The sequence below is a fragment of the Macaca thibetana genome, chromosome 4, assembly GCF_024542745.1.
Source record: "Macaca thibetana thibetana isolate TM-01 chromosome 4, ASM2454274v1, whole genome shotgun sequence".
In the NCBI taxonomy this organism is placed as follows: Eukaryota; Metazoa; Chordata; class Mammalia; order Primates; family Cercopithecidae; genus Macaca; species Macaca thibetana.
In genome coordinates, this window is record NC_065581.1 from 2,703,412 (window position 1) to 2,725,175 (window position 21,764).

The 21,764-nt window shown below is 42.6% G+C and overlaps 1 protein-coding gene across 2 annotated transcripts in view; it reads right to left on the reverse strand.

Moving 5' to 3' along the window:
* Positions 1-8,881: 8,881 nt before the first annotated feature.
* Positions 8,882-21,764, reverse strand: part of SERPINB1 (serpin family B member 1) — a 36,780-nt gene continuing 23,897 nt past the window's right edge. Inside the window, exons 1-7 of one of the 2 annotated variants that reach the window (XM_050787251.1) lie at positions 18,123-18,236; positions 16,754-16,929; positions 14,594-14,731; positions 13,936-14,053; positions 11,858-12,000; positions 11,606-11,773; positions 8,882-9,870 (exon numbers count right to left, since the gene is read on the reverse strand). In XM_050787251.1, the coding sequence (XP_050643208.1) occupies positions 9,466-9,870; positions 11,606-11,773; positions 11,858-12,000; positions 13,936-14,053; positions 14,594-14,731; positions 16,754-16,929; positions 18,123-18,228 (1,254 nt within the window). In that variant the 5' untranslated portion in view covers positions 18,229-18,236 and the 3' untranslated portion in view covers positions 8,882-9,465. Of the gene's footprint in view, positions 9,871-11,605; positions 11,774-11,857; positions 12,001-13,935; positions 14,054-14,593; positions 14,732-16,753; positions 16,930-18,122; positions 18,237-21,764 lie in introns of those variants that run through there. The other variant, XM_050787252.1, reaches the window with a different exon arrangement.

A 21,764-nucleotide genomic window follows, 5' to 3' on the forward strand; every position in this document is an offset into this window, starting at 1 on the left:
GACACGTGCACTCGGATGTTCATTGCAGCACTATTCATAATAGCAACGATATGGATTCAACCCAGGTGCCCATCGACAGTGGATTAGATCATGAAAATGTGGTATACACACACCATGAAATACTACTCAGCCATAACAGAAAAAATAAAGTGACGTCTGTTGCAGCAACATGACTGCAGCTGGAGGTAGTTATCCTAAGCGAATTAACACAGGAATAGAAAACCGAATACCGCATGTTCTCACTGGTAAGTGGGAGCTAAACATTGCGTACACATGGTCATAAAGATGGGAACAATGAACACTGGGGACCACTAGAGTGCAGAGGAGGGAGAGAGTAAGGACTGAAAAACTATCTCTTGGGTACCATGCCCACTGCCTGGGTAATGAGATCAATCGTACCCCAAACCTAAGTATCATGCAATACATTCATGGAACAAACCTGCAGATGCACCCCTGAATCCAAAATAAAAGTAAAATTATTATTATTATTATTATTATTTTGAGACAGAGTCTTGCTCTGTTGCCCAGGCTGGAGTGCAGTGATGCGATCTCAGCTCACACCATTCTCCTGGGTTCACACCATTCTCCCGGGTTCACACCATTCTCCTGCCTCAGTCTCCAGAGTAGCTGGGACTACAGGCGCCCGCCACCACACCTGGCTAATTTTTTTGTGTGTTTTTAGTAGAGACGGGGTTTCACCATGTTAGTCAGGATGGTCTCGATCTTCTGACCTTGTGATCCACCTGCCTCGGCCTCCTAAAGTGCTGAAATTACAGGCATGAGCCACCAGGCCCGGCTGCAAAATTATTTTTTAAAGGATGAAAATAAATAAGTGAATACAGATTAAAAAAAGAAAACAGCATAGGCTTTGGGGCCAGACAGTCTAGGTTGAACCCTGGCCCTTTGTGACTGTTGGCAACATACCTAACATCGTGTGTCTCAGTGTCACCATCCATCAAACGAGGACGCAGGTCACACCCAACTCATCAGATTGTTGAGAGGATTAAATACGCTCCTAGAACTTAGAAAAGTTCCTGCCACCTCAGCACTTTGTAGTGTGAGATATTATCTTCCTCTTAGAGTTCAATCTATGTCAATGTCATCGTCGATCATGTCAACACAAAGCCTCCACAGGGTGACAGATTAGAATTTGGAAGGGCTGTGCTCAAAACTGAAGCCAAAGGAAACAGGGAGTGGGTAGGCTTGGGGGAACACAGGCACCGTTCCTTTTCTTCAGGGTTTTTAACTTTCCTCCCTTGATCCACTTGATTGCTGGCGTGGTGATTCTTAGCAGAAGAAATTAAGCAATTGTTTGTCTTTTCTTCACTGTGGTTTTCTGTGTCAGTGTTGATTTTGACATGTAATAAAAGTAAGCTTTTATTTTTTCTAAAAAGTAACAGGCAAAGAGGCCTTCCTGAGAGTTTGATGGGTCATCATGACAAAACTGTGGTTGAACCGTTCAGGAAGAGAATGGTTTCCTGCTTAACTGGTGCTGGATTGCTCACATCTAGAAGGGTTTGTTAACATCCAAGAGAAAAGAGCAGGCTAGGGAAAGAAAAACCAAAGATGGCTAGAATTTGCTACGAACTTATATCCACCTAAAAGCCAAATACAGAACTTCAGTCCTAAAGGATTTACTTTCTTTACAAGGGTAGTTGGTCATTCAAAATAGATTGATCATGGATGCCACACACATGTATACACAAAATATAACAGTAATACATTTAAGACAGTATATAGATAAAATTTTTCTATGCTCTTTAGAAGGAGTCTCTGGTCCCCAGAGTGCTGGAAGAATTCGATTTCTTGATCTGGGTGCTGAATGCATGGGTGTGTTGATTTTTTTTTTCATTTGTTTGTAAAGAGCTTTCTAAGTTTCATGAAGTCAAATAAAAGCATTCCCTTGCTAGAAAAATGGATGGTTGCAAAGATTAAATAAAACCAACATCATCAAACAGCAAAGAGGGCCAGGTGCAGTGGCTCACGCCTGTAATGCCAGCACTTTGGGAGCCTGAGGTGGGCAGATCACGGGGTCAGGAGATTGAGACCATCCTGGCTAAGATGGTATAACCCCATCTCTACTAAAAATACAAAAAATTAGCCAGGCGTGGTGGCGTGCACCTGTAGTCCCAGCTACTCAAGAGGCTGAGGCAGGAGAATCACTTGAACCTGGGAGGAGGAGGTTGCTGTGAGCCGAGATCGCACCATTGCACTCCCGTCTTGGTGACAGGGCAAGACTCCATCTCAAAAAAAAAAAAAGCAACAAAGAGAATTATAGTAATGTGTAGAACCCAGTTCCAGGCTTAACTGACCTCCCCAGGGCAAAGTGAGTCACTTCCCACTTTGTGCTGCAAAATGCAGTGGATGTCCCTGCCTCCAGCTTGTGGTATTTATCTCCCCAGATAGATGACCACCTTCCAAAGGAACCACCTTTTCTTACTCATAATGCTAATCTTCAGCATCTAGGGCAATGAGGGGTAGACAGAGGACTTACCATCTTGGTCCTGGTGAGGCAGCTTCCTGGGATCACAGGACCACAGGGACAAAGGCATCTGAGGGGTCGTTCACACAACCTCTGTCCCCGATGGCGGGACACAGTGATCGCTTCTCCTGGCACATGTCTCAGGGGTACCACACCTTTGTTACATATTGTGCAATTATTTTATATGGGTAGTAGAAAAAATTTATGGAATCAAATCTTTAAATCTCTACTTTATGGCTAAATTTCTACTTTCTGGATCTTTTGTCTTCTTTGAGAAGTCCTTTCCCCACTCAAGGATTTAAAATATATTCTCCAGTATCTTGTTCTAGTACTTTTGTGGCTTTATCTTCTAAATTGATCACTTTGATCTTCTGAAATTTGTTCGGGGTACAAAGTAGAGAACTACTTCTTCCCAATGAACAGCCTCAATACCCACTTAGTCCACCCTTTCCCCAAATTTGAGGTGGCACATTAATCACAAAATGAACTCTCACAGATTCTCACAGATTTTATTACCTGATGGTTTTTTACTCTATTGGTTTGTCTATTTCTGAGTCAGAGCCACAGTGTTTCACTGAGGACTAATTCTTTCTCATTTCCCCCTCTTTCAAAAATACTTTTCCTATTTTTCTCATTTACTCTTCCAGAAAAGCCTTAGAATTGGTTTGTCAAATTAGGATTGGAATTACATCAGAACTACGGATTAATTTGGGGAGATTGGTGTCTTTGCCATTTTGAGTCTGTCTTCTAATAATGTGGTGCTCTACTCACTGTCTTCTGTACCTTTCACTAACGTTTCGTCCTTTTCTTCCTACTCTTGCACCTCTCTTAATATCTAGATTTTTTTTCTGATATGGTAAATGGGATTTTTTTCTAATTTCTACTTTACCACTACTGTTATATAGCAAAGCTACTAATTTTTAAACAGTTACCTTGAATCTTGCTATCCTATTGGTCTCCTTTATTCGTCATAGCAGTTTATTAATTGATTCCCTAATTTTCTAGATATTTTCTTTATCTTTTTCTAATATTCATACTTCAGTTCTCTTTCTTGACTCATTTCACTGTCTGCAACATTTAGAAAAATTTATTGCTGTTGGTGATAGCAGGTATCCTTAACAAAGGTCTTGACTTTAATGGAAATGCCTATAATATTTTACCACTAAGCATCTTGTTATGGGTTTCTAGCAAAAGTTCCTTATCAAGTTAGCGTGTTAAGTGTTTTCAAATGCTTTTTCACCGTTTGTCATAATGATTATAATTTTTTTCTCATTATATTGTTTTTCTTCATACTAGATTGTCTAATGCTGAATAGCATTTGCTTTCATGGCATAGAGCCAACTCAATTATATCCATTAAACTGCTTTATCTTATTCTCTGCAGTTTTAGAATAAGTCTTGATTCAGTTACGACCGTCTTCTTACTAATTCTTCTTCCAGATTGTCTTGGGTATTTTTGACTTTTACATATTTATATAACCATTAGAACAACTTGGCCGGGTGCAGTGGCTCACGCCTGTAATCCCAGCACTTTGGGAGGCCGAGGCAGGCGGATCACGAGGTCAGGTGTTCGGGACCAGCCTGACCAACATGGTGAAACCACATCTCTACCAAAAATACAAAAATTAGCTAGGCCTGGTGGTGCGTGCCTGTAGTCCCAGCTACTCAGGAGGCTGAGGCAGGAGAATCGGTTGAACCCGGGAGGCAGAGGTTGCAGTGAGCAGAGATCATGCCACTGCACTCCAGCCTGAGTGACAGAGTGAGACTCTGTCTCAAAAAAAAAAAAAAAAAAGAACCACTTGCCATATTTCACAGAAAAGAAGACCAAACCAAACAAAAATAACTACTGCGTTTTTTATTGGGATTGCATTGATTCTATAGACCAATTGTCTATTTTTTTTTTTTTTTTTTTTTTTGGACAGGGTCTTGCTTTGTTACCCAGGCTGGTGTGGTGCAGTGTCATGATCATAGCTCATTGCAGCCTCAAACTCCTAGGCTCAAGTGATCCTCCTGCCTCAGCCTCCAAAGGAGTGGGGATGGTCACGTGTCACCATGCCTGGCTAATTTTTTTGTTTTTATTTTTAGTAGAGACGAAGTCTTCTGCCCAGGCTGGCGTAGAACTCCTGGGCTCAAGAGATCCTCCCCCCACAGCCTCCCAAAGTGCTGGGGTCACAGGCGTGAGCCACCATGCCCAGCCCAATAGACATATTTAAGGTATTGCATCATAACTATGGCATAGCCCTTCATTTTTTCAGATCTCTTTCATTTATTCTCAATAACATTTATAGTTTTCTGTATAGAGTCCCAAACAACTTGTTGGATTCATTCCTAGACACTAAAGTATTTTTTGATGTCATTATAAATGGTATTAAAATTTTTTAAACTGCAGATGTTACCTAGAAATACAAACTAGCTTTATAATTTAAACTTATAACCAGCAACCTTACTTAACTTACTTAAATTATAATAATTTAGATTTTCTATAAAAATAATCTGAAATATTGTGAGATTTGTTCTTTCTTTCAAATCATTGTATTTTTTTTTCTTGAGTTAGTGTATCAACTAGGATCTTCATTAAATTATTAAGTGGTGATAGCACATCCTTGTCTTGTTCTCAAACTTCAGACCAATTTCTCCTTTAGTTTCTTTCTATTTTTGTTTTTTCATTTTGAGGGCATGTTGTTGGGTATATACAAGTTTAGAATTGTTACATTTTCCTAGTGAGCTGAATCTTTTTGTTGTTGTTATGAAGTGTCTGTCCTTATCTCTAGAATAGGAATAGGAAATATGTAATTGTAATTGTACTTTATTCTCTTCCCAGACAGTGCAAGGACTTTAGAACTTTTAACCCCATTTCCCTCCCCAACTTCTATGTTATCATTTATTTTAATTCTGGATATATTTGAGACTCTGTACATTATCACTAATGCCGTTATGGCTACACTTACTTTTATGGTTAGCATTTGCATGATATGTCTTTTTCTATTCTTTTCTTCTCAAATTCTCCCTAGTCTTATGTTTTATATCTATTTCCTCTAAATAGTGTATAGTATTTTTTTCAATCCAGCCTGATCATCTTTGTCGTTTAACTGGAACGGGGACATTTACTCAATGTTCATTTTATTTAGAGTCTACTATACCATCTTGCTAGTTGTCATACCTGCTCTTGTATCATTTTCTTGTCTTTCTATTCTTCTTTCAGACAGATGATGGTATTCTTTGTCATTCTTTATCAACCTCTAATGTAATTGTAATTGTACTTTATTCTCTTCCTAGACAATGCAAGGACCTTGGAACTTTTGACTCCATTTCCCTCCCCAACTTCTGTTATCATTTATTTTAAGTCTGGATATATTTTAAACTTCGTAGCCATCACTTCTGTTTTACATGGTCAATATTCATTTAAACTTATTATATTCACTAATTTTTCTTGCTCTTTTTTTTGTTGTTGTTAGAACTCTGACATTTCTTGTGCATAAAGAATCTCCTTTAGACTTTTTCTCAGGGTAAGTCTGCTGATGGTGAACTTTCTCAGTTTTTGTCTGAAAATATCTTGAAGGATGTTCTTCCTGGGCATATAATAATTCTAGGTTGGCCGGGCTTTTAGGTTTTGTTTTTTCCAACATATTGAGAGAATCATCCTATGGTTTTCTGGCTTTTATTATTTCTGTTGACATATGTGTTGACATTGTAATCACTGCTTCTTTAAAGGTACTTTGGCCTTTTCTTCGGTTGCTTTCATTTTGTGATTTTCCCTAGTCTTTGGATGAATGCAGTTTAACTAGGATGCGTCTAGAGATGGATATCTTTGTATTTTCCTGCTTGGGGTTTGAGTAGGGTTTCCACACTCTGTGAATTGACATTCTTTATGTGTTTTAGTATAAACATTTGAATGTTAGATTTTAAAATATGATTCTGATGCCAGGTGTGGTGGCTCACGCCTGTAATCCCAGCACTTTGGGTGGCCAAAGTGGGAGGATCGCTTGAGGCCAGGAGTTCGAGACCAGCCTGAGCAAGACAGCAAGATCCTGTCACTGCAAAAAATAAATTAAAAATTAGTCAGGTGTGGTGACACACTCCTGTGGTCCCAGCTACTAGGGAGGCTGAAGTGAGAGGATTGCTTGAGCCCAGGAGTTCAGGGCTTCAGTGAGCCATGAGGACCACTGCACTCCAACCTAAGAAACAAAGTGAGACCCTGTGTCTAAAAATTAACAGTTAATAATAAGTAAATAAATAAAATATGATTCTGCTCTATACTTTCTCTTCTCCCATTAAGCATCTTCTTATTGACTACCTTAGGTCTCTTATCCTCTCTTTTGTATTTTCCATTCTTTTACCTTTTGAGGTTTCATTTATCATATCTGTCTTTCTAGAAGAAACTATGAATAATTTCTTTGAACTTTAAAATTCACAAATTCTCTCTTTAGCCATCTAATTTTTTGTTAAATCTTTGAGTTCACTTATTATTGTATTTTTGAGCTCTGGAATTTCTGTCTTATTTTTATTCAAATATGCAGTGTCTCTTTTAAGTTTCCAATTATCTGCTGAAATGTTAAACCTTGTCTTTAATCATCTTGATCATAGAAAACAGTGTTCTTTTCTGTTTGTGTGTGACAATTCTGGTATTTGGAGCCCCTGTACTGGGGTTTCTGTTGTCTATCTTTTGTGCTGGTATTAGTTTACATTGTCATGGCTCCTCAACTGTCCAATTATCTTTGATTATGTGTCAGATATTGTATTATAAAAGCTGATGGTAAACATGATTTGTGGTTTATGGGTAATTTTCCCCAAAATGTGATTTTTGTTTGCTTCTGCAGTGTGCCCATGAGTAGCAGCAAACTAGAATGAAAATAATCTACTTCTAGGGATTGGAAATTTCTGGGCTCTCCAATGACTCATCGAAGGGCTGCATTCTGAGCTGACTCTGTCATACCCATAGGGCATAGGTCTTAAAATGCCAAACAAAAGCAGAGGCAGTATAATGGGGCCCCCACTCTTGAGGGGCTCAAACTCTGTCTACCACTTCTCATTTCCCTCTTCTGGATGGCAGATGGCCCTGGGGCAGAAGTGGCCCCAATTTCCAGATTCACCTCTCTGAATTTCCAATTTGTTCTGGATCTTGGCCCAGTAATTCTTTATGTTCAGATTAGCCCTCCCTTGCCTTTGGGCTGATGCTTGTTTTATTTGTTGGGTTTCTAATTGTCTTCAGAGGCCTGAGGTAACTATCTCGCCACTACATAAATTAGATGCTCTCCACATAAAATGCGAATTGGATTCTAGTCTCTGCCCTGGAACTCACCAATTGTTTTGACCTTCAACAATGTACCTATAGCCTATAGGCCTGTTCCCTCATATATAATTTGAGCAGGCTCACTTGGGCCCCTACAATTCAGTTTCTACGTAATGAACATGATTTACTCCAAATCAGAGTGGATTTTAGGATGAGGAACCAAAAGAAAAGACTTACAGAAGGCAGTGCTTTTCCTGAAAACCTGAAATATGGTAAGTATTTTAAGAAAGGGGGAAGAAAGAAAGTGTGATGACAAGAGAGTTGCTAAAATCTTGTTGTTAACCTATGGAATTCCTTACTCCCAGCAATGTTGCAAGGCCAAGAATCCCCACTGGCAGCCTTCATTTGTCGAGGATAAGAGCAGTAACAAGAGGCCCGAGACCAGGCTGGCTTGCAGAATCCTCGGACATTTTATTAATTCGTGGTGCCCACTATCCTTGTGAGAGCAAGAAAATGCAGTGTTTCAAGCCCCATTCAAAGAACTACATTTGACAAAGTTTTATATTAGTCCAAGAGCCCCCACCCCATCTCCCCACATAGCCCCGCACAATACCATCTTATTGGCATAACAACCTGTATGGATGAAGGAAGTCAAGAGCCTTAATCAGAAAACACATGAGAAGGCCACGCACGGGAGCTCATGCCTGTAATCCCAGCACTTTGGGAGGCTGAGGTGGGCGGATCACCTGAGGTCAGGAGGTCAGGACCAGCCTGGCCAACATGGCAAAATCCCATCTCTACTAAAAACACAAAAATTAGCTGGGCCTAGTGGTGCACGCCTGTAATCCCAGCTACTCAGGAGGCTGAGGCAAGAGAATCACTTGAACCCAGGAGGCAGAGGTTGCAGTGAGCTGAGATCCTGCCACTGCACTCCAGCCTGGGTAACAGAGCAAGACTCTATCTCAAAAAAAAAAAAAAAAGAAAAAAAAGAAAAAAAGAGAAAATACATGTGAAGGTGGCTAACAATAAAACCTTTGTTCAGCAGTTTATCTTACTACATGGTTATTTTTGTAGACTCTTGGCATCTTTTATCCTAAGACACCCACTTCTTGATTTCATGCACTGCCACATTAACTACATATTATACATAAAGAAGAACAAAAAAAGGAATGCAGGTTATTACCATTGGCCCTTTAATTGAAGAGTCTAAAAACTAAAGGGCTGTAACAGAATACTAATCCTGCAGAACAACGGATAGAAACATCAGGCGAGACAAGTTTGTCTTCATAACCTGGGCTCTCAGTTGGGGTGCTCTCTTATATTTCAATTGAATATGTGTTTTTAAACCTCCCTTCAACAGTCAGGGTGTCTGTCTATTTCACGGCTCCCAAAATTCTAACTGCAAAATAAATGACCATCTTATCATGTTTCCCCATAGCTGTCAGGAGGATATAGCAATTTCATAGATCACAACATGGTCAAGAATCTACACATCTGATGTATTCTTTTTTTCTCTTTTACTTGATGCATTCAAAAGCAACCACTGGATTTTTTCTATGTAAAAAAAGAAAAGTAGATACCCATGCCAAAATTCATGGGTGTAAACAGCCAACAGAGCCGAACTTAAAAAGAAAATAAAAGATTTGTTTCTGGATATTGGTTTTATTGGTAAAGATAGAAGAACGTTGGCACCATTAAAAACTCAGGTAATAAAGCTCTAAGCTTGATTTTTGTATTGCTACAGTCTCTTTCTTCTAAGGGGAAGAAAATCTGCCCAAGAACAGGATGCTACCTGAGGAATTGTGCCGAATAAAGAAAAGGAATGGATGGTCGGCAGTGAAGTATTCCTCTGGCATCAACATGCAGAAGGTGGCGACGCCCGCTGTAGCGGCTGCCGCCTCTGTTCCCTCTTCATTCACTTCCACGAAGGACTTGTGGACAATTTTTGATATAAAAATATCTCTGGCTCCTGACATGCCAGACAGATCAGCCTTGCTACTGTCAAAGAGATCCTGTACACCTAGGAGGGCAAGGTCTGAGTTGAGGGTGTAACTCTCTTCCAGTTTGAACCTGGGCAAGCTGACATTAACTTCAATGAAATCAAGATTCTCAGGTTTGGTCCACTCGTGCAGCTTTTCCAAAGTCAACTGTTCCTCAATCTGCAATTAAAATGAGGCGAAAGAAGAAGTGATATCAATTTTACATAAGTAAGGCAATAAAGTATTATTTGAATCAAAGGACCCATAATATCAGTTGCTAGTTAGTTTCCTTCATGTTTTGTACCAAAACAGATTCCATTTGGAGAATTTTATTTCTTTCTGGCAATTGATGAAATAGGGCAGAGGTGGTGTTCCAAGTCATCAAAGGTTCAAGTACAGGAACTTTGTACATTGGGTCCATCATCCACTCACTCACTCATCCATCCATCCATCCACCCAGCTACCCAGCAACACAGTCACTCATTCATCCATCCATTCATTCACCTATCCACCCACCCACCCATCCAACAATCTATCTACCTATCTATCATCCATCCACCCATTTACTCATCCACCCATCCACCCATCCATCTACCCATTCATCCATCCATCCATTCATCCAGGGTTTACTAAACTCCTACCACAATGGATTACTGTGATAGGCCATGACAGCTGCTATTACTTCCAGGTCGAGTAGTGCTAGAAGAAATTTAAAGTATTTCTTCTATTTAGTCTGGATCCCACTGAAGCTGTGGTAATCGGTGAACCTCACTGGAGCTGAAGTAATATCTAATAACTTTAGCTCCTAGGTAAAAATTTAAAAGGCAGATTATGCACTGGATCTAGTTCCTCATCTGAAATGTGACGTGGACATTACTTATATCTACCTTATAGACGGTCTAGAGCATTAAATGAAATGATGTATATAAAGTACTTGACCCATAGTGCTATATAAATGTCAGCTATTATCATTACTATTGTTATAGCTATTGGACTGGAACAGAATCATCACTCTACTTGTTCTAATGGTGCTGATCATTCCTTTTATGAGGCTAGAGATTTTCACTTTACAATCAGAAAAAAAAACTAATGCAAAAATACAACTGAAAGAAAGACCACATTGATTTTTATACAATATATTAAAAGTCTGTACATGCAAATGATTAATATTAGACCCCCTTCCTGATGGCAAGTTTAGCTGGGGAGGAGACAGAGAATACAGAGCAGGCTAGGGTCCCTACACATAATGGAAACCTCATACAAAGTTCACATGAGTAAATAGGCCTAACGTGTCACATGAGGCTTTTTCTGTCTTGTACCCATTGAAAATTTAATTCACTGTCTACATGAATTGTGATGAGAATGAACAGGGTAATAATAGAATTGTATAGTACATGATGAAGATAGAGGCTACACTATTTGGGGCTTTTCAATCTTTTTCCTCAGTAAAACAATCCTCATCTTACTGTAATTTCCTCTAAAGTTAATTCAAGAGCCTGTCCATGGGCTGCCACTAACCAGTATTATATTTAGTATAGATCTTTGATGACCCCATCACAAGGGTCCACTGAAAGTAGCTGGCCGTCTTTCTTGAAAAATGAAACGTCAGCCGGGCACAGTGGCTCCCAGCTCTAGTCCTAGCTACTCAGGAGGCTGAGGCAGGAGGATCGCTGGAAGCCAGGAGGTCTAGACAAGCCTAGACAACATAGTGAGACCTTGTCTCTATAAATAAATGTAAAAAATAAAAAAAAAAAATTAACTTGGGCTTTGGTGTAGCAAGTGTTGATGGGCTACATTTACAAAGGAATGACAAACTATTGGAAAATGAGCCATCAGTGAACACTTAACAAGCACCTGCCTACCATGCAACACACACACCGGAGGAACCACAAAGCACAAAGCCCAGGAGCCATACCTTCTTCAGGCCCGTGGACTCGTCCTCAATGTCATCCGGCAGCAGGATGACCATGCTGAGCTCCTTGCCTTGGTAGGGCAGTTCCAGCACACGGCACTTAAGGTCTTCGATGTAGCCATATGCAAATTTTTTCTTCTGATACATCATTTTCACAGTTTTTGTGTCTTTCTGAACAGTTAAAACAAATCACTGAAATTATTCTCTGCATTCTTTTAGAGCAACGCATGACTCTGTACAGTTACCTCACCTCACCTTATTCAGTCTGAATGGTGCATTCGTCGTGGCCTCTTTCATGAATTTATCCTGCCAGTTTCCCTTGAAATAGATGGCATTTACTAGCACAAGTTTAGTCATGTCATCAACCGTGCCTGAAGCCAGCAGTTCTGGGATTTTCCCTAAAAAAAATCAAGTTAGCTTAAAAAAAAATCCAAATTGGAATTTCAAATTTGAACTGACAATATATTAGCACGGAAATGCAATTCAAATATATACTTTCTACTTAATTTTCATTTAACAAGATACTAAATTAGGAAAGCCCTACTCACTAACACGTCTCTACTTTACATATAACAACCTGTGGGGCAGACCAGGATGACACACAAACTTCCCACAAAGGACTTGACATTTTAAACCAGTCAAATGTGCTGAAAGACTAAAGACAGGAAAATTCTCCTTTTCTGGACTGTATGATAAACAATGAGCCTTATTTTGTAACAACCATTCTTTTTCAGAAAAAAAAATTCTTAATGAAGATGTCTTTAGTCATCAGTAAATCACTTCTTCAAATCGCTGAGTAGATGCCTACTCTCACAAAAAAAATTTAAACAATATCGAAAAGGCAGAACAAGACCAAGCATGGTGGCACACACCTGCAATCCCAGCGCTTTGGGAGGTGGAGATGAGAAGATTCCTTGAGCCCAGGAGGTCGAGGCTGCAGTGAGCCATGATCGCACCACTGCACTCAAGCCTGGGTGACAGAGCAAGACTCTGTCTTTTTTTTTTTTTTTTTTTTTTTTTTTTTGAGACGGAGTCTCGCTCTGTCGCCCAGGCTGGAGTGCAGTGGCGCAATCTCGGCTCACTGCAAGCTCCGCCTCCCGGGTTCACGCCATTCTCCTGCCTCAGCCTCCCGAGTAGCTGGGACTACAGGCGCCCGCCCCTGCGCCCGGCTAATTTTTTCTATTTTTAGTAGAGACAGGGTTTCACCATGGTCTCGATCTCCTGACCTTGTGATCCGCCCACCTCGGCCTCCCAAAGTGCTGGGATTACAGGCGTGAGCCACCACGCCCGGCCGACTCTGTCTCTTAAAAACAAAAAACAAACAAACAAAAAAACCCAGCAGAACATACTCCATGGAAATAAAGGTCACCTTGGTGACCACAAGTATGGCCGGGAACAATCTGCATAACGGAAGACACGCCTACTGGAGTGGGTTGACTAATACAGGACTAGATAAGAAGAGAGATGTAGTAAAGAAATAAATTGCACCCTAAGAGCAAGTCAGTCCCCACCTACCACACCTTTTTTACTGGACAAGATGTTGGCAAAAAATTTATGACCACAGTAGTTTGTGAATATTGATTTCAGGTATTTCCGTGAAATTCCAGGACATTTCTTCCCATATGTGTATTAGGTAATTTTTGGCAGGCTGGATTCTCCTCAAAATTTTAATTCCTTTTTTTTGCTGTGTTCAGTGTTGGTTTTAACTTTATGTTTTATTTTTTATTATTTTTATTATTTTTTTTTAAGATGGAGTCTCACTCTGTTGCCTAGGCTGGAGTGCAGTGGCATGATCTCGGCTCACTGTAATATCCGCTTCCCGGGTTCAAGAGATTCTCCTGCCTCAGCCTCCAGAGTAGCTGGGGTTACAGGTGTGCGCTACCACACCCGGCTAATTCTTTTTGTGTTTTTAATAGAGACAGGGTTTCATCATGTTGGCCAAGCTGGTCTTGAACTCCTGACCTCAAATGATCCACCTGCCTTAGGCTCCCAAAGTGCTGGGATTACAGCCATGAGCCACCGTGCCCCGCCAATGTTGGTTTTAACTTTAAAATGTAACTTTAAAAGTTTTGGGGAGCTGGTAAGAAAAAAGAATTTAGCTGCTTGAGTGAAATCATGTTTAAGTTTCCTCTCTGGTGAACTTCTAACATGTGAGAGCTGTCCAGCAACGTGCAGTGCAGAGTGCACACACCGGGAGTGTCCTCTGACTGTAATCACAATGTGTGCCAGGACTGTGGGAGCTGGGGAGGGAATAACTGCAGGTGTGAAAGGCGGACTGAGGAAAGGAATGACACGACCAGCGCATAATGATTCCATTCTGCCCAGGCGCTCACCTTCTGTCTGTCCTTTGACCCACTGGTTTATGGTCTTCCTTGCCTCTTCAGTGGCATGCTGAAAATCCACACTGGCCAGGTCAGCACCATATGTTTTCTGAGTCGAAGCCAAGAACTCCTATTTAAAAAAAGAAAAAGGAAATATACTCCTACTCCATGTTGAAATTGTTTTCTACAATCCCGAAAAGCAACAGAAATTGTCCTAAAAGGCTACAATTCCATATAACACAAAATTTCAAACTCTTATAGTTTTTCTTATAGTAGTAAAAAACATTTAACATTAAATTTAGTATCTTAGCCATTTTTAACTGTGCATTCCAGTAGTGGTAAGCCTAACCCTTATACTGCTGTTGTTATATAAAAATTACCACTCTTTTCTGATCTTTGACTAAGATTTCACAAATACTGATTGTACTCTTGCTTCAGTAAAACCTCCAGGAGCTATGTTTTCACTAAGACTGTAACACAAAATCATCAAGTCACTTAAAGTTTGCATTCTGTCATGTTTGCCTTCCGGATTGTTTTTGCCATGTTTGCCTTCTGTATTGTTTTTCTGAAAGTTTACAAATATTAAAACTGACTTTCATGACTTGATTGTGCTAGAAAAATATCTGCACTGTCTAGTGGGGTTTTAGAATGTGAAGGGCAAAGTACTTACAGGGAGGAAATTGTAAGTTTTCTCTCCATATAATCTATTAGCAAGTTTCAGAATATAAGACGCTCCAGGTTTGTTGATCTCAGCGTTCAGACTCTGGAATCTTGAATGAATCTCTTCAACCGTGTTGAAATGAAAAGTCTAAAATAAAGAAAACATTTCTACAGCCATTTATTTTGAAACTATAAAGTGATTCCTTGGTGTTTCCTTCTATCAAATTAATGTGTTTTTATTACTAATTATTGATGATCCCAAACCCAACACTTCATTAATTTGTCACTGCAGAACAAACAATAGGAAATCCAAAATGTATGACTTTGTGAGACAGAATGATTACAACTTTAGACATTGCTTTTACATCACTCTTTGTTACACTAGCAGGTCCACAAATGTGGGTGGTTAATACACTAAATATTTATATATGTCTGCCTTTTCCAAAGAAAATAATAAATGGTATGTTCATATTTATATTCTGTATCAAATATAATTTTACTGAACGTTCCCAGAAATAAGCAGTAAAAATAGGATTCATCCTCTATTCAGAACCACAAAGATATTAGACTGAGGCTTTTAAAATTTTATTACCCTATTAACATCAGTAACTCACTTATTTTAAAATAACTTCCTTAAACTTAACATTCTGGCAAAAGTTTAATTCTCCATGTATCAGTTACAAATCAAGTGGCCCTTTGTGGTTTTATGAGACCTAGGCTGGTTCCTTTATGATTATGACACAAAGAACAAAATTGCGTAGGGTAGGAAGTCCACATTACTCACTGAGATATGGAATGTTTGCACTGTGCCTATGCTCCATCTGCTTTAATGGAAATGAGGGAGGAGTCCTTAAAACTATTCTTTGCTGAGGTTTTCAAGTCCCTGGAAAGCCTCAACCTAGCAACTGATATAACCCCGCAAGAAGCAACTAACAATGAGTAACAGAGGTTTTTTTTTTTTTTAAATGGATTTAAAAATATATTTAGGCCGGGCGCGGTGGCTCAAGCCTGTAATCCCAGCACTTTGGGAGGCCGAGACGGGCGGATCATGAGGTCAGGAGATCGAGACCATCCTGGATAACCCAGTGAAACCCCGTCTCTACTAAAAAATACAAAAAAAAAAAATTAGCTGGGCGAGGTGGCGGGCGCCTGTAGTCCCAGCTACGCGGGAGGCTGAGGCAGGAGAATGGCGTGAACCCGGGAGGCGGAGCTTGCAGTGAGCTGAGATCCGGCCACTGTACTCCAGCCTGGGCGACAGAGCGAGACTCCATCTCAAAAAAAAAAAAAAAAAAAAAATATATATATATATATATATATTTAAAATGCTTTCATATCTAACGCGATGAGTAATAGAAGCTTCGCAGCCCCTTGAACTTGAATCCCGGGCTGCACCTTGTCAAGTAACAGGGGCCGTGTCATTCACAGCAGGTATGTTAGAAGAGCCCCTACTTTTACCACTCTTTTCTGCTGGCCTTCGAGAGAGCGAGCTAGAGTTCTCTTCTCAGAATTAAAGAGTATCAAACACAGAAGGACAAGAAGTGACCTGTCACATTGCCAAGGGCTGGGTCCTGCTCCCAAAGCTGCTGGGTGTCCCCCTCACCTCCCCTGCAGGGCGTGCTATGCCACAGCCCACTAAGCCATGCTCAGCACCCTGGGACTATAGAACCACAGGGTCACTTTTTCTCTTTTCCTTGGAAAAAAGCAATGCCACTATCTCCACTATAATGCATTCCCTATGTCTCACTCCTCTCATTATGCTTGAATCATGTTACGTAACAGGCAATATTTATGAGTTGCATATCATCCATCATATGCAAAGCAAAAACTGGAAGCTGCTAGCTCAGGAGGATGTAGTATGGCTTTCAGGAAAGTTGCCAGGTTCATCCACTGGAACAGAAGACTCGCCCTGCAGGGATTTTTGTCAGCTTTGCTCACTGCTATCTCCGCAGCAACACAAAAAAACAGTTCCTGGTATGTGGTAGGTACTTAGGAAAAACCTGATGATGAATGAAAGCCTGCCTACAAGTGTGACTTTTCTGACAGTCTGATCTCATAAAAATACAGTTTCGAAAACACACTGTAAGGGCTCAAAGGCACAACCTTTCCATAAAGACCGTCCATTCGTAGGGAGATGGAAGGAAAGCAGACCCTTTCTGTCGTTTCTGCTGACCTTGGACAGCTGTGCTGCCGTGTTCCCTCTGGTCCCCAGAAAGACCATGGCCATCGCAGATGAAATGCTGAAGGGAGAGATGAAGATATTTCCAGCCGGATTGTGCTCACTCAAGGCCAGGAACAGGTCCAAGGCGAAGCGGGTGTTTGCTGAGCTCAGCTGCTCCATGGTGAAAACTGCAACACAGAACAGGGTCCCCCTGGTGCCCACTGCCCATGCCAGCAGATTAGGCAGCACTCGTTCCCCCAGAAGCTTCCTCCACTTCTGCCAGCCACCCTGTGGCACCCTTGATCTTGTACTTTCTCTCCGCCTTTTTATTCCAGCAGGGCAAGAACACTTTCCCAGGCCCACAAATGTGGGACCATGCTGGCCAAGGATTCAGCAGTTACAGGGGATTTTAGGGCACCCAGGGGAGCCCTAAAGGGCTCTGGCCTTGCGGACAGGTGAGTCTGGGGGGTGGGGTGGGGTGGGGCAGGCCCTAGCCACCCCAGCTTTAGCATAGCCACCCAGCCCTGGGTCCTCCCAACCTATGTTTGGGAGCGCAGGTGCTTCTGAGCCTTTGATTCAAGTCTGATTCACTGAGCAATGAATCCATTGCCTACCTTCACCTGAACTAACAGCATTCTATCAGAGACTCATAGCTACCTACTATGCATTAAAACTCTGGCAAAGGTATCACTGTAATTATTATAATAATATAAGTCTTCCTTATTTTTGAGGTTCAAAAGGCATAAGAGGTCCAGTGCCCAAAGTCTCAGAGCCGGTGTAGGATGTGCCAGTTTGGAAACCCACCACCGTCCAGGGTCTGGCGGTGCAGCATCCCATCCGCCACCCACTAGCCCATCTGGATCTCCACTCTCAGAGCCCTAATTTCCCCAAGGACAGGCAAAGAAGAACGGTACTGCCCGCTGGGCAGCTGACTTCTCCTTGTTGTGCAATCGTCTCTAGAATCGCACGGGGTTCCTCCTCTCTCTCCCTGCAGCTGCAGATAGGAGCAGTGCTCGACCCTGAGCTGCCTGGAAACTGTCACAAACAGCTCTGGGAGGAAGGGAATTCAGGGAGAAAGGACAACATTCTAATCTCGGGTTTCAGTCTTGCCCTTCCGCCTGCATCTGTCGTCCTCCCTCCTCCCTCCCAGGCTGGCCGGGCCTGCGCCCAGGCAAGGGCGGGGGATCAGAGGTCGCCTGTCTCAGACGCGGCGCCCGGAAGGGATGGGGGCGCCAAGCGGGTGGGGGGCGCGCAGGGAGCTTCCGGGCTGATGGGCCTGAGCCTGGGGCGGGGGTGGGGTGCTGGGCTGGAAGCTGAGCGAGGGGGCCTGGCCTCTCCCCCCAGCTCGCCGCCGCGCCACCGCTCCGAGTCCCGGCCTTACCCGATACGCTGCCAAGGCACGCTCCGGGCTCCGAGCTGGGTGCGAGCTGTGGGAGGAAGCACCGAGGGCCGCTGCCCTTATACCATGCGGAAGCGCCAGACCGCATCCGCGCCCAGAAATGAGTTGGCTTCAGTTCAGTTAAGCCTTTCCCGGAATCGCTGGCAAGGACCTGAAGAGCTTTTTCTTACTAAGGTGTGAATGACTGACACGACATAGTGTGACACCTCTTAGAGGGCAAATGACTCCCTTTGAGTCCTATCTATATTGGAAGCTTTCTTTGAGAGAAGGAAGAAAATTTGGGGATCTTGCATAGGGAAAAAGAGGGACCCCCAGAATCAGATAAAACAGAACCAGTTCCAAACACCTGCTCTCTGTTTCCAAGATGACAGCTTGCTGCTGCATCCTCAATGGTGGAAAGTGGAAGGGCAAAAGGGGCCAAATCCCATGTGAAGTCTCTTGTACAAGGGGCTAATCCCACTCATGAGGAAGGTGTCCTCATGATCTCATCACCTCCTAAAGGCACCACCTCTTAGCATTGCATTGAGGATTGTTTCAGCATGAATTTTGGAGGGGACACAGACATACAAAGCATAGCATTTTGCCCCCAAAATACAGTGGTGAGACAGGCATAGGACGGACATTCCCATTCCCAAAGGGAGAAACAGGCCAGAATAAAGGAGTATCTGGTCCCAAGTAAGTCCAAACCCAATAAGGCAAACAGCATTACATCTTGGGGCTTCAGAATCATCTTCTTCGATGCTGTGTCCCCCATTCCGAGCACATGGGGGTGGGGACTGGGTCCCCTAGGCCATGCAAAACCCATCAGCATCCAGTATGTAAAATGTCAATCCAGTATCAACTTTAAAATGTAAGTCCAAAGTCTCTTCTAAATATCTTCTAAATTGGCCGGGTGCGATGGCTCAAGCCTGTAATCCCAGCACTTTGGGAGGCCGAGACGGGTGGATCACGAGGTCAGGAGATCGAGACCATCCTGGCTAACACGGTGAAACCTCGTCTCTACTAAAAGATACAAAAAATTAGCCGGGCGAGGTGGTGGGCGCCTGTAGTCCCAGCTACTAGGGAGGCTGAGGCAGGAGAATGGCGTGAACCTGGGAGGCGGAGCCTGCAGTGAGCCGGAGATCACGCCACTGCACTCCAGCCTGGGCTACAGAGCAAGACTCCATCTCAAAAAAAAAAAAAAATTTCTTCTAAATTAGAAAGGCATAAGATTCAAGGTACAATTCATCCTAAGTGAAATTCCCCTCCAGCTATGAGCCCGTGAAATCAAACAGGTTACATGCCTTCAAAATACAGTGGTGAGACAGGCATAGGACGGACATTCCCATTCCCAAAGGGAGAAACAGGCCAGAATAAAGGAGTATCTGGTCCCAAGTAAGTCCAAACCCAATAAGGCAAACAGCATTACATCTTGGGGCTTCAGAATCATCTTCTTCGATGCTGTGTCCCCCATTCCGAGCACATGGGGGTGGGGACTGGGTCCCCTAGGGTCCAGGGGGCCCACTCCCATGGATTTGCCCAGTGCAACCCATGCAGCATCTCTCACAGATTGAAGTCTAGGCTCTCCCAGGATAGACTTGCATGCTCGTGGCTGTACAGTTCTGGGTTCTCAGGGACAGCCCTGTTCCCACAGCTCCACTAGCTATTACCCTAGTTGGGGCTCTCTGCAGTGGCCCCAATCCCACTGCTCCACTAAACATTGCCCTAGTGAGGGCTTTCTGCAGCAGCCTCACCTCAGTGACAATTCTCTGACTGGGCCCCCGGGCTCCCCAAGACATCCTTCAAAATCTAGAAGGAGGTGGCCGTATCTCCACAGTTCGTGCACTCTGTACACCTGCAGAGTTAGCATCTCGTGGACACGCCAAGGCTTACAGGAAGGGTAGCCTGACAAGGGCCTGCATGAGCCACACCTGAGATGGTGGCCAAAGAGTGCTGCACCAGAATGTGGAGGGACGGGGGTGGGCAGAGACTTGAGGCAGCCCTAGGCAGCAAGCCCCAAGGTTCCATGGTGTCCTGAGTCCTCCCTTAAAACCGTCTGCCCTCAGGATCCTGGCACTCTGAGATGGGGATGGAGATCCAGCACCGGTAACCTCTGAAATGCCTTTGGGTTCATTCTTCCATTGTCTTGATAAATGGCATCTGGCTTCCTTCTATACATACTCACCTTATTATCAAATGTGATCCTGACCACACTCTTAGTGTTCTCTCCCAAACATGCCTTTTCATTCTTTACATGGCCAGGCTGAGAATTTTCCGAATCTTTAAGCTCTGCTTCCCTCTTGATTATAAACTCCATTTTTAATTCATTCTCTCTGCCCACATTTTACTATAAGCAGTCAAGAGAAGCCATGCTGCACTCTCAACACTTTGCTCAGAGATTTCTTCCACCAAATATCCTAGTTTATTGCCTTTAAGTTCTGCCATTCAGAAAACACTAGGACACAGACACAATTCAGCCAAATTCATTGCCACGGTGTAACAAGGATGACCTTTCCTCCAGTTTCCTTTTAAGATCTCATCAAAACTGTCTTTACCATCTATACTTCTAACTGCATTCTGATCATGACCACTTAATTAATCTCCAAGAAGATTTAGACTCTCCCTACAGCTCTCCTTGTCTTCTGAGCCCTCACCCTTAATTTCCCTTAATGCTCTGTTCATGTCTATATAGGCTTTTTCCAGCATGCATCTCCAAATTTCTTCCAGCCTCTACCCATTAGTCAGTTTCAAAGCTGTTTCCACATATTTAGGTATTAGTTATAGCAACATCCCACTTCTCAGTATCAATTTCTGTCATCATCCATTTTTGCTGCTATAAATGAATACTTGTGATTGGGCAATTTATTAAAAACATAAATTTATTGCTCACAGTTCTGGAGGCTGGGAAGTCCAAGAATAAGGCACCAACATATTTGGTGCCTGGTGTGGGCTGCTCTCTGCTTCCAAAATGGCACCTTGTTAATGCATCTAAGGGGGAAATACAGTGTCTTCACGTGCTGGTGGGAGGGATGGAAAGGGATGAATGCACTCCTTCAGGGGCCCAAATTCCACCCACGAGGGTTCTGCCCTCATGACTTCATCACGTCTTAAGGCTCTACCTCTTAATATTATCACATTGGTGATAAAGTTTCAACATACGAATTTTGGGGAGATACATTCAGCCCATAACATCTCTTCTGCCATGTGAGGACACAGCACTTGTCCCTTCTGCCTTTCCCACCAGATGAGAACACCACAAGAAAATGCCTTCATCAGACACTGAGTGCGCACCTGCAGATCTTGAACTTCCCAGCCTTGGACTTCCCAGCCTCCAGAACTGTAAGAAATCCGTGTCTAGTGTTTACAAGGTGCTTTGATAAAGCAGCAGGAAAAGACTACGACAAGGGCTCTTCTTGAGAAGCTGGTCTTGTTCTTATCCCCCTCGTCTAGGAGAAATGTGTGGACACTGCCACATTACTGCCCCCTTGAGTCTTCCTAGCTCATCTCATCCGACAATAATACGGAGAAGTGTCAGTCTCCTAAGCGTTTTTCCTTATTCTCCTTCACCTGGAATTATTCCTGAATTATTCCTCCTGCTCCCAGCTCCTGAAAGTAGAACTTAGACTTTTTCTGGCCCTTCAAACT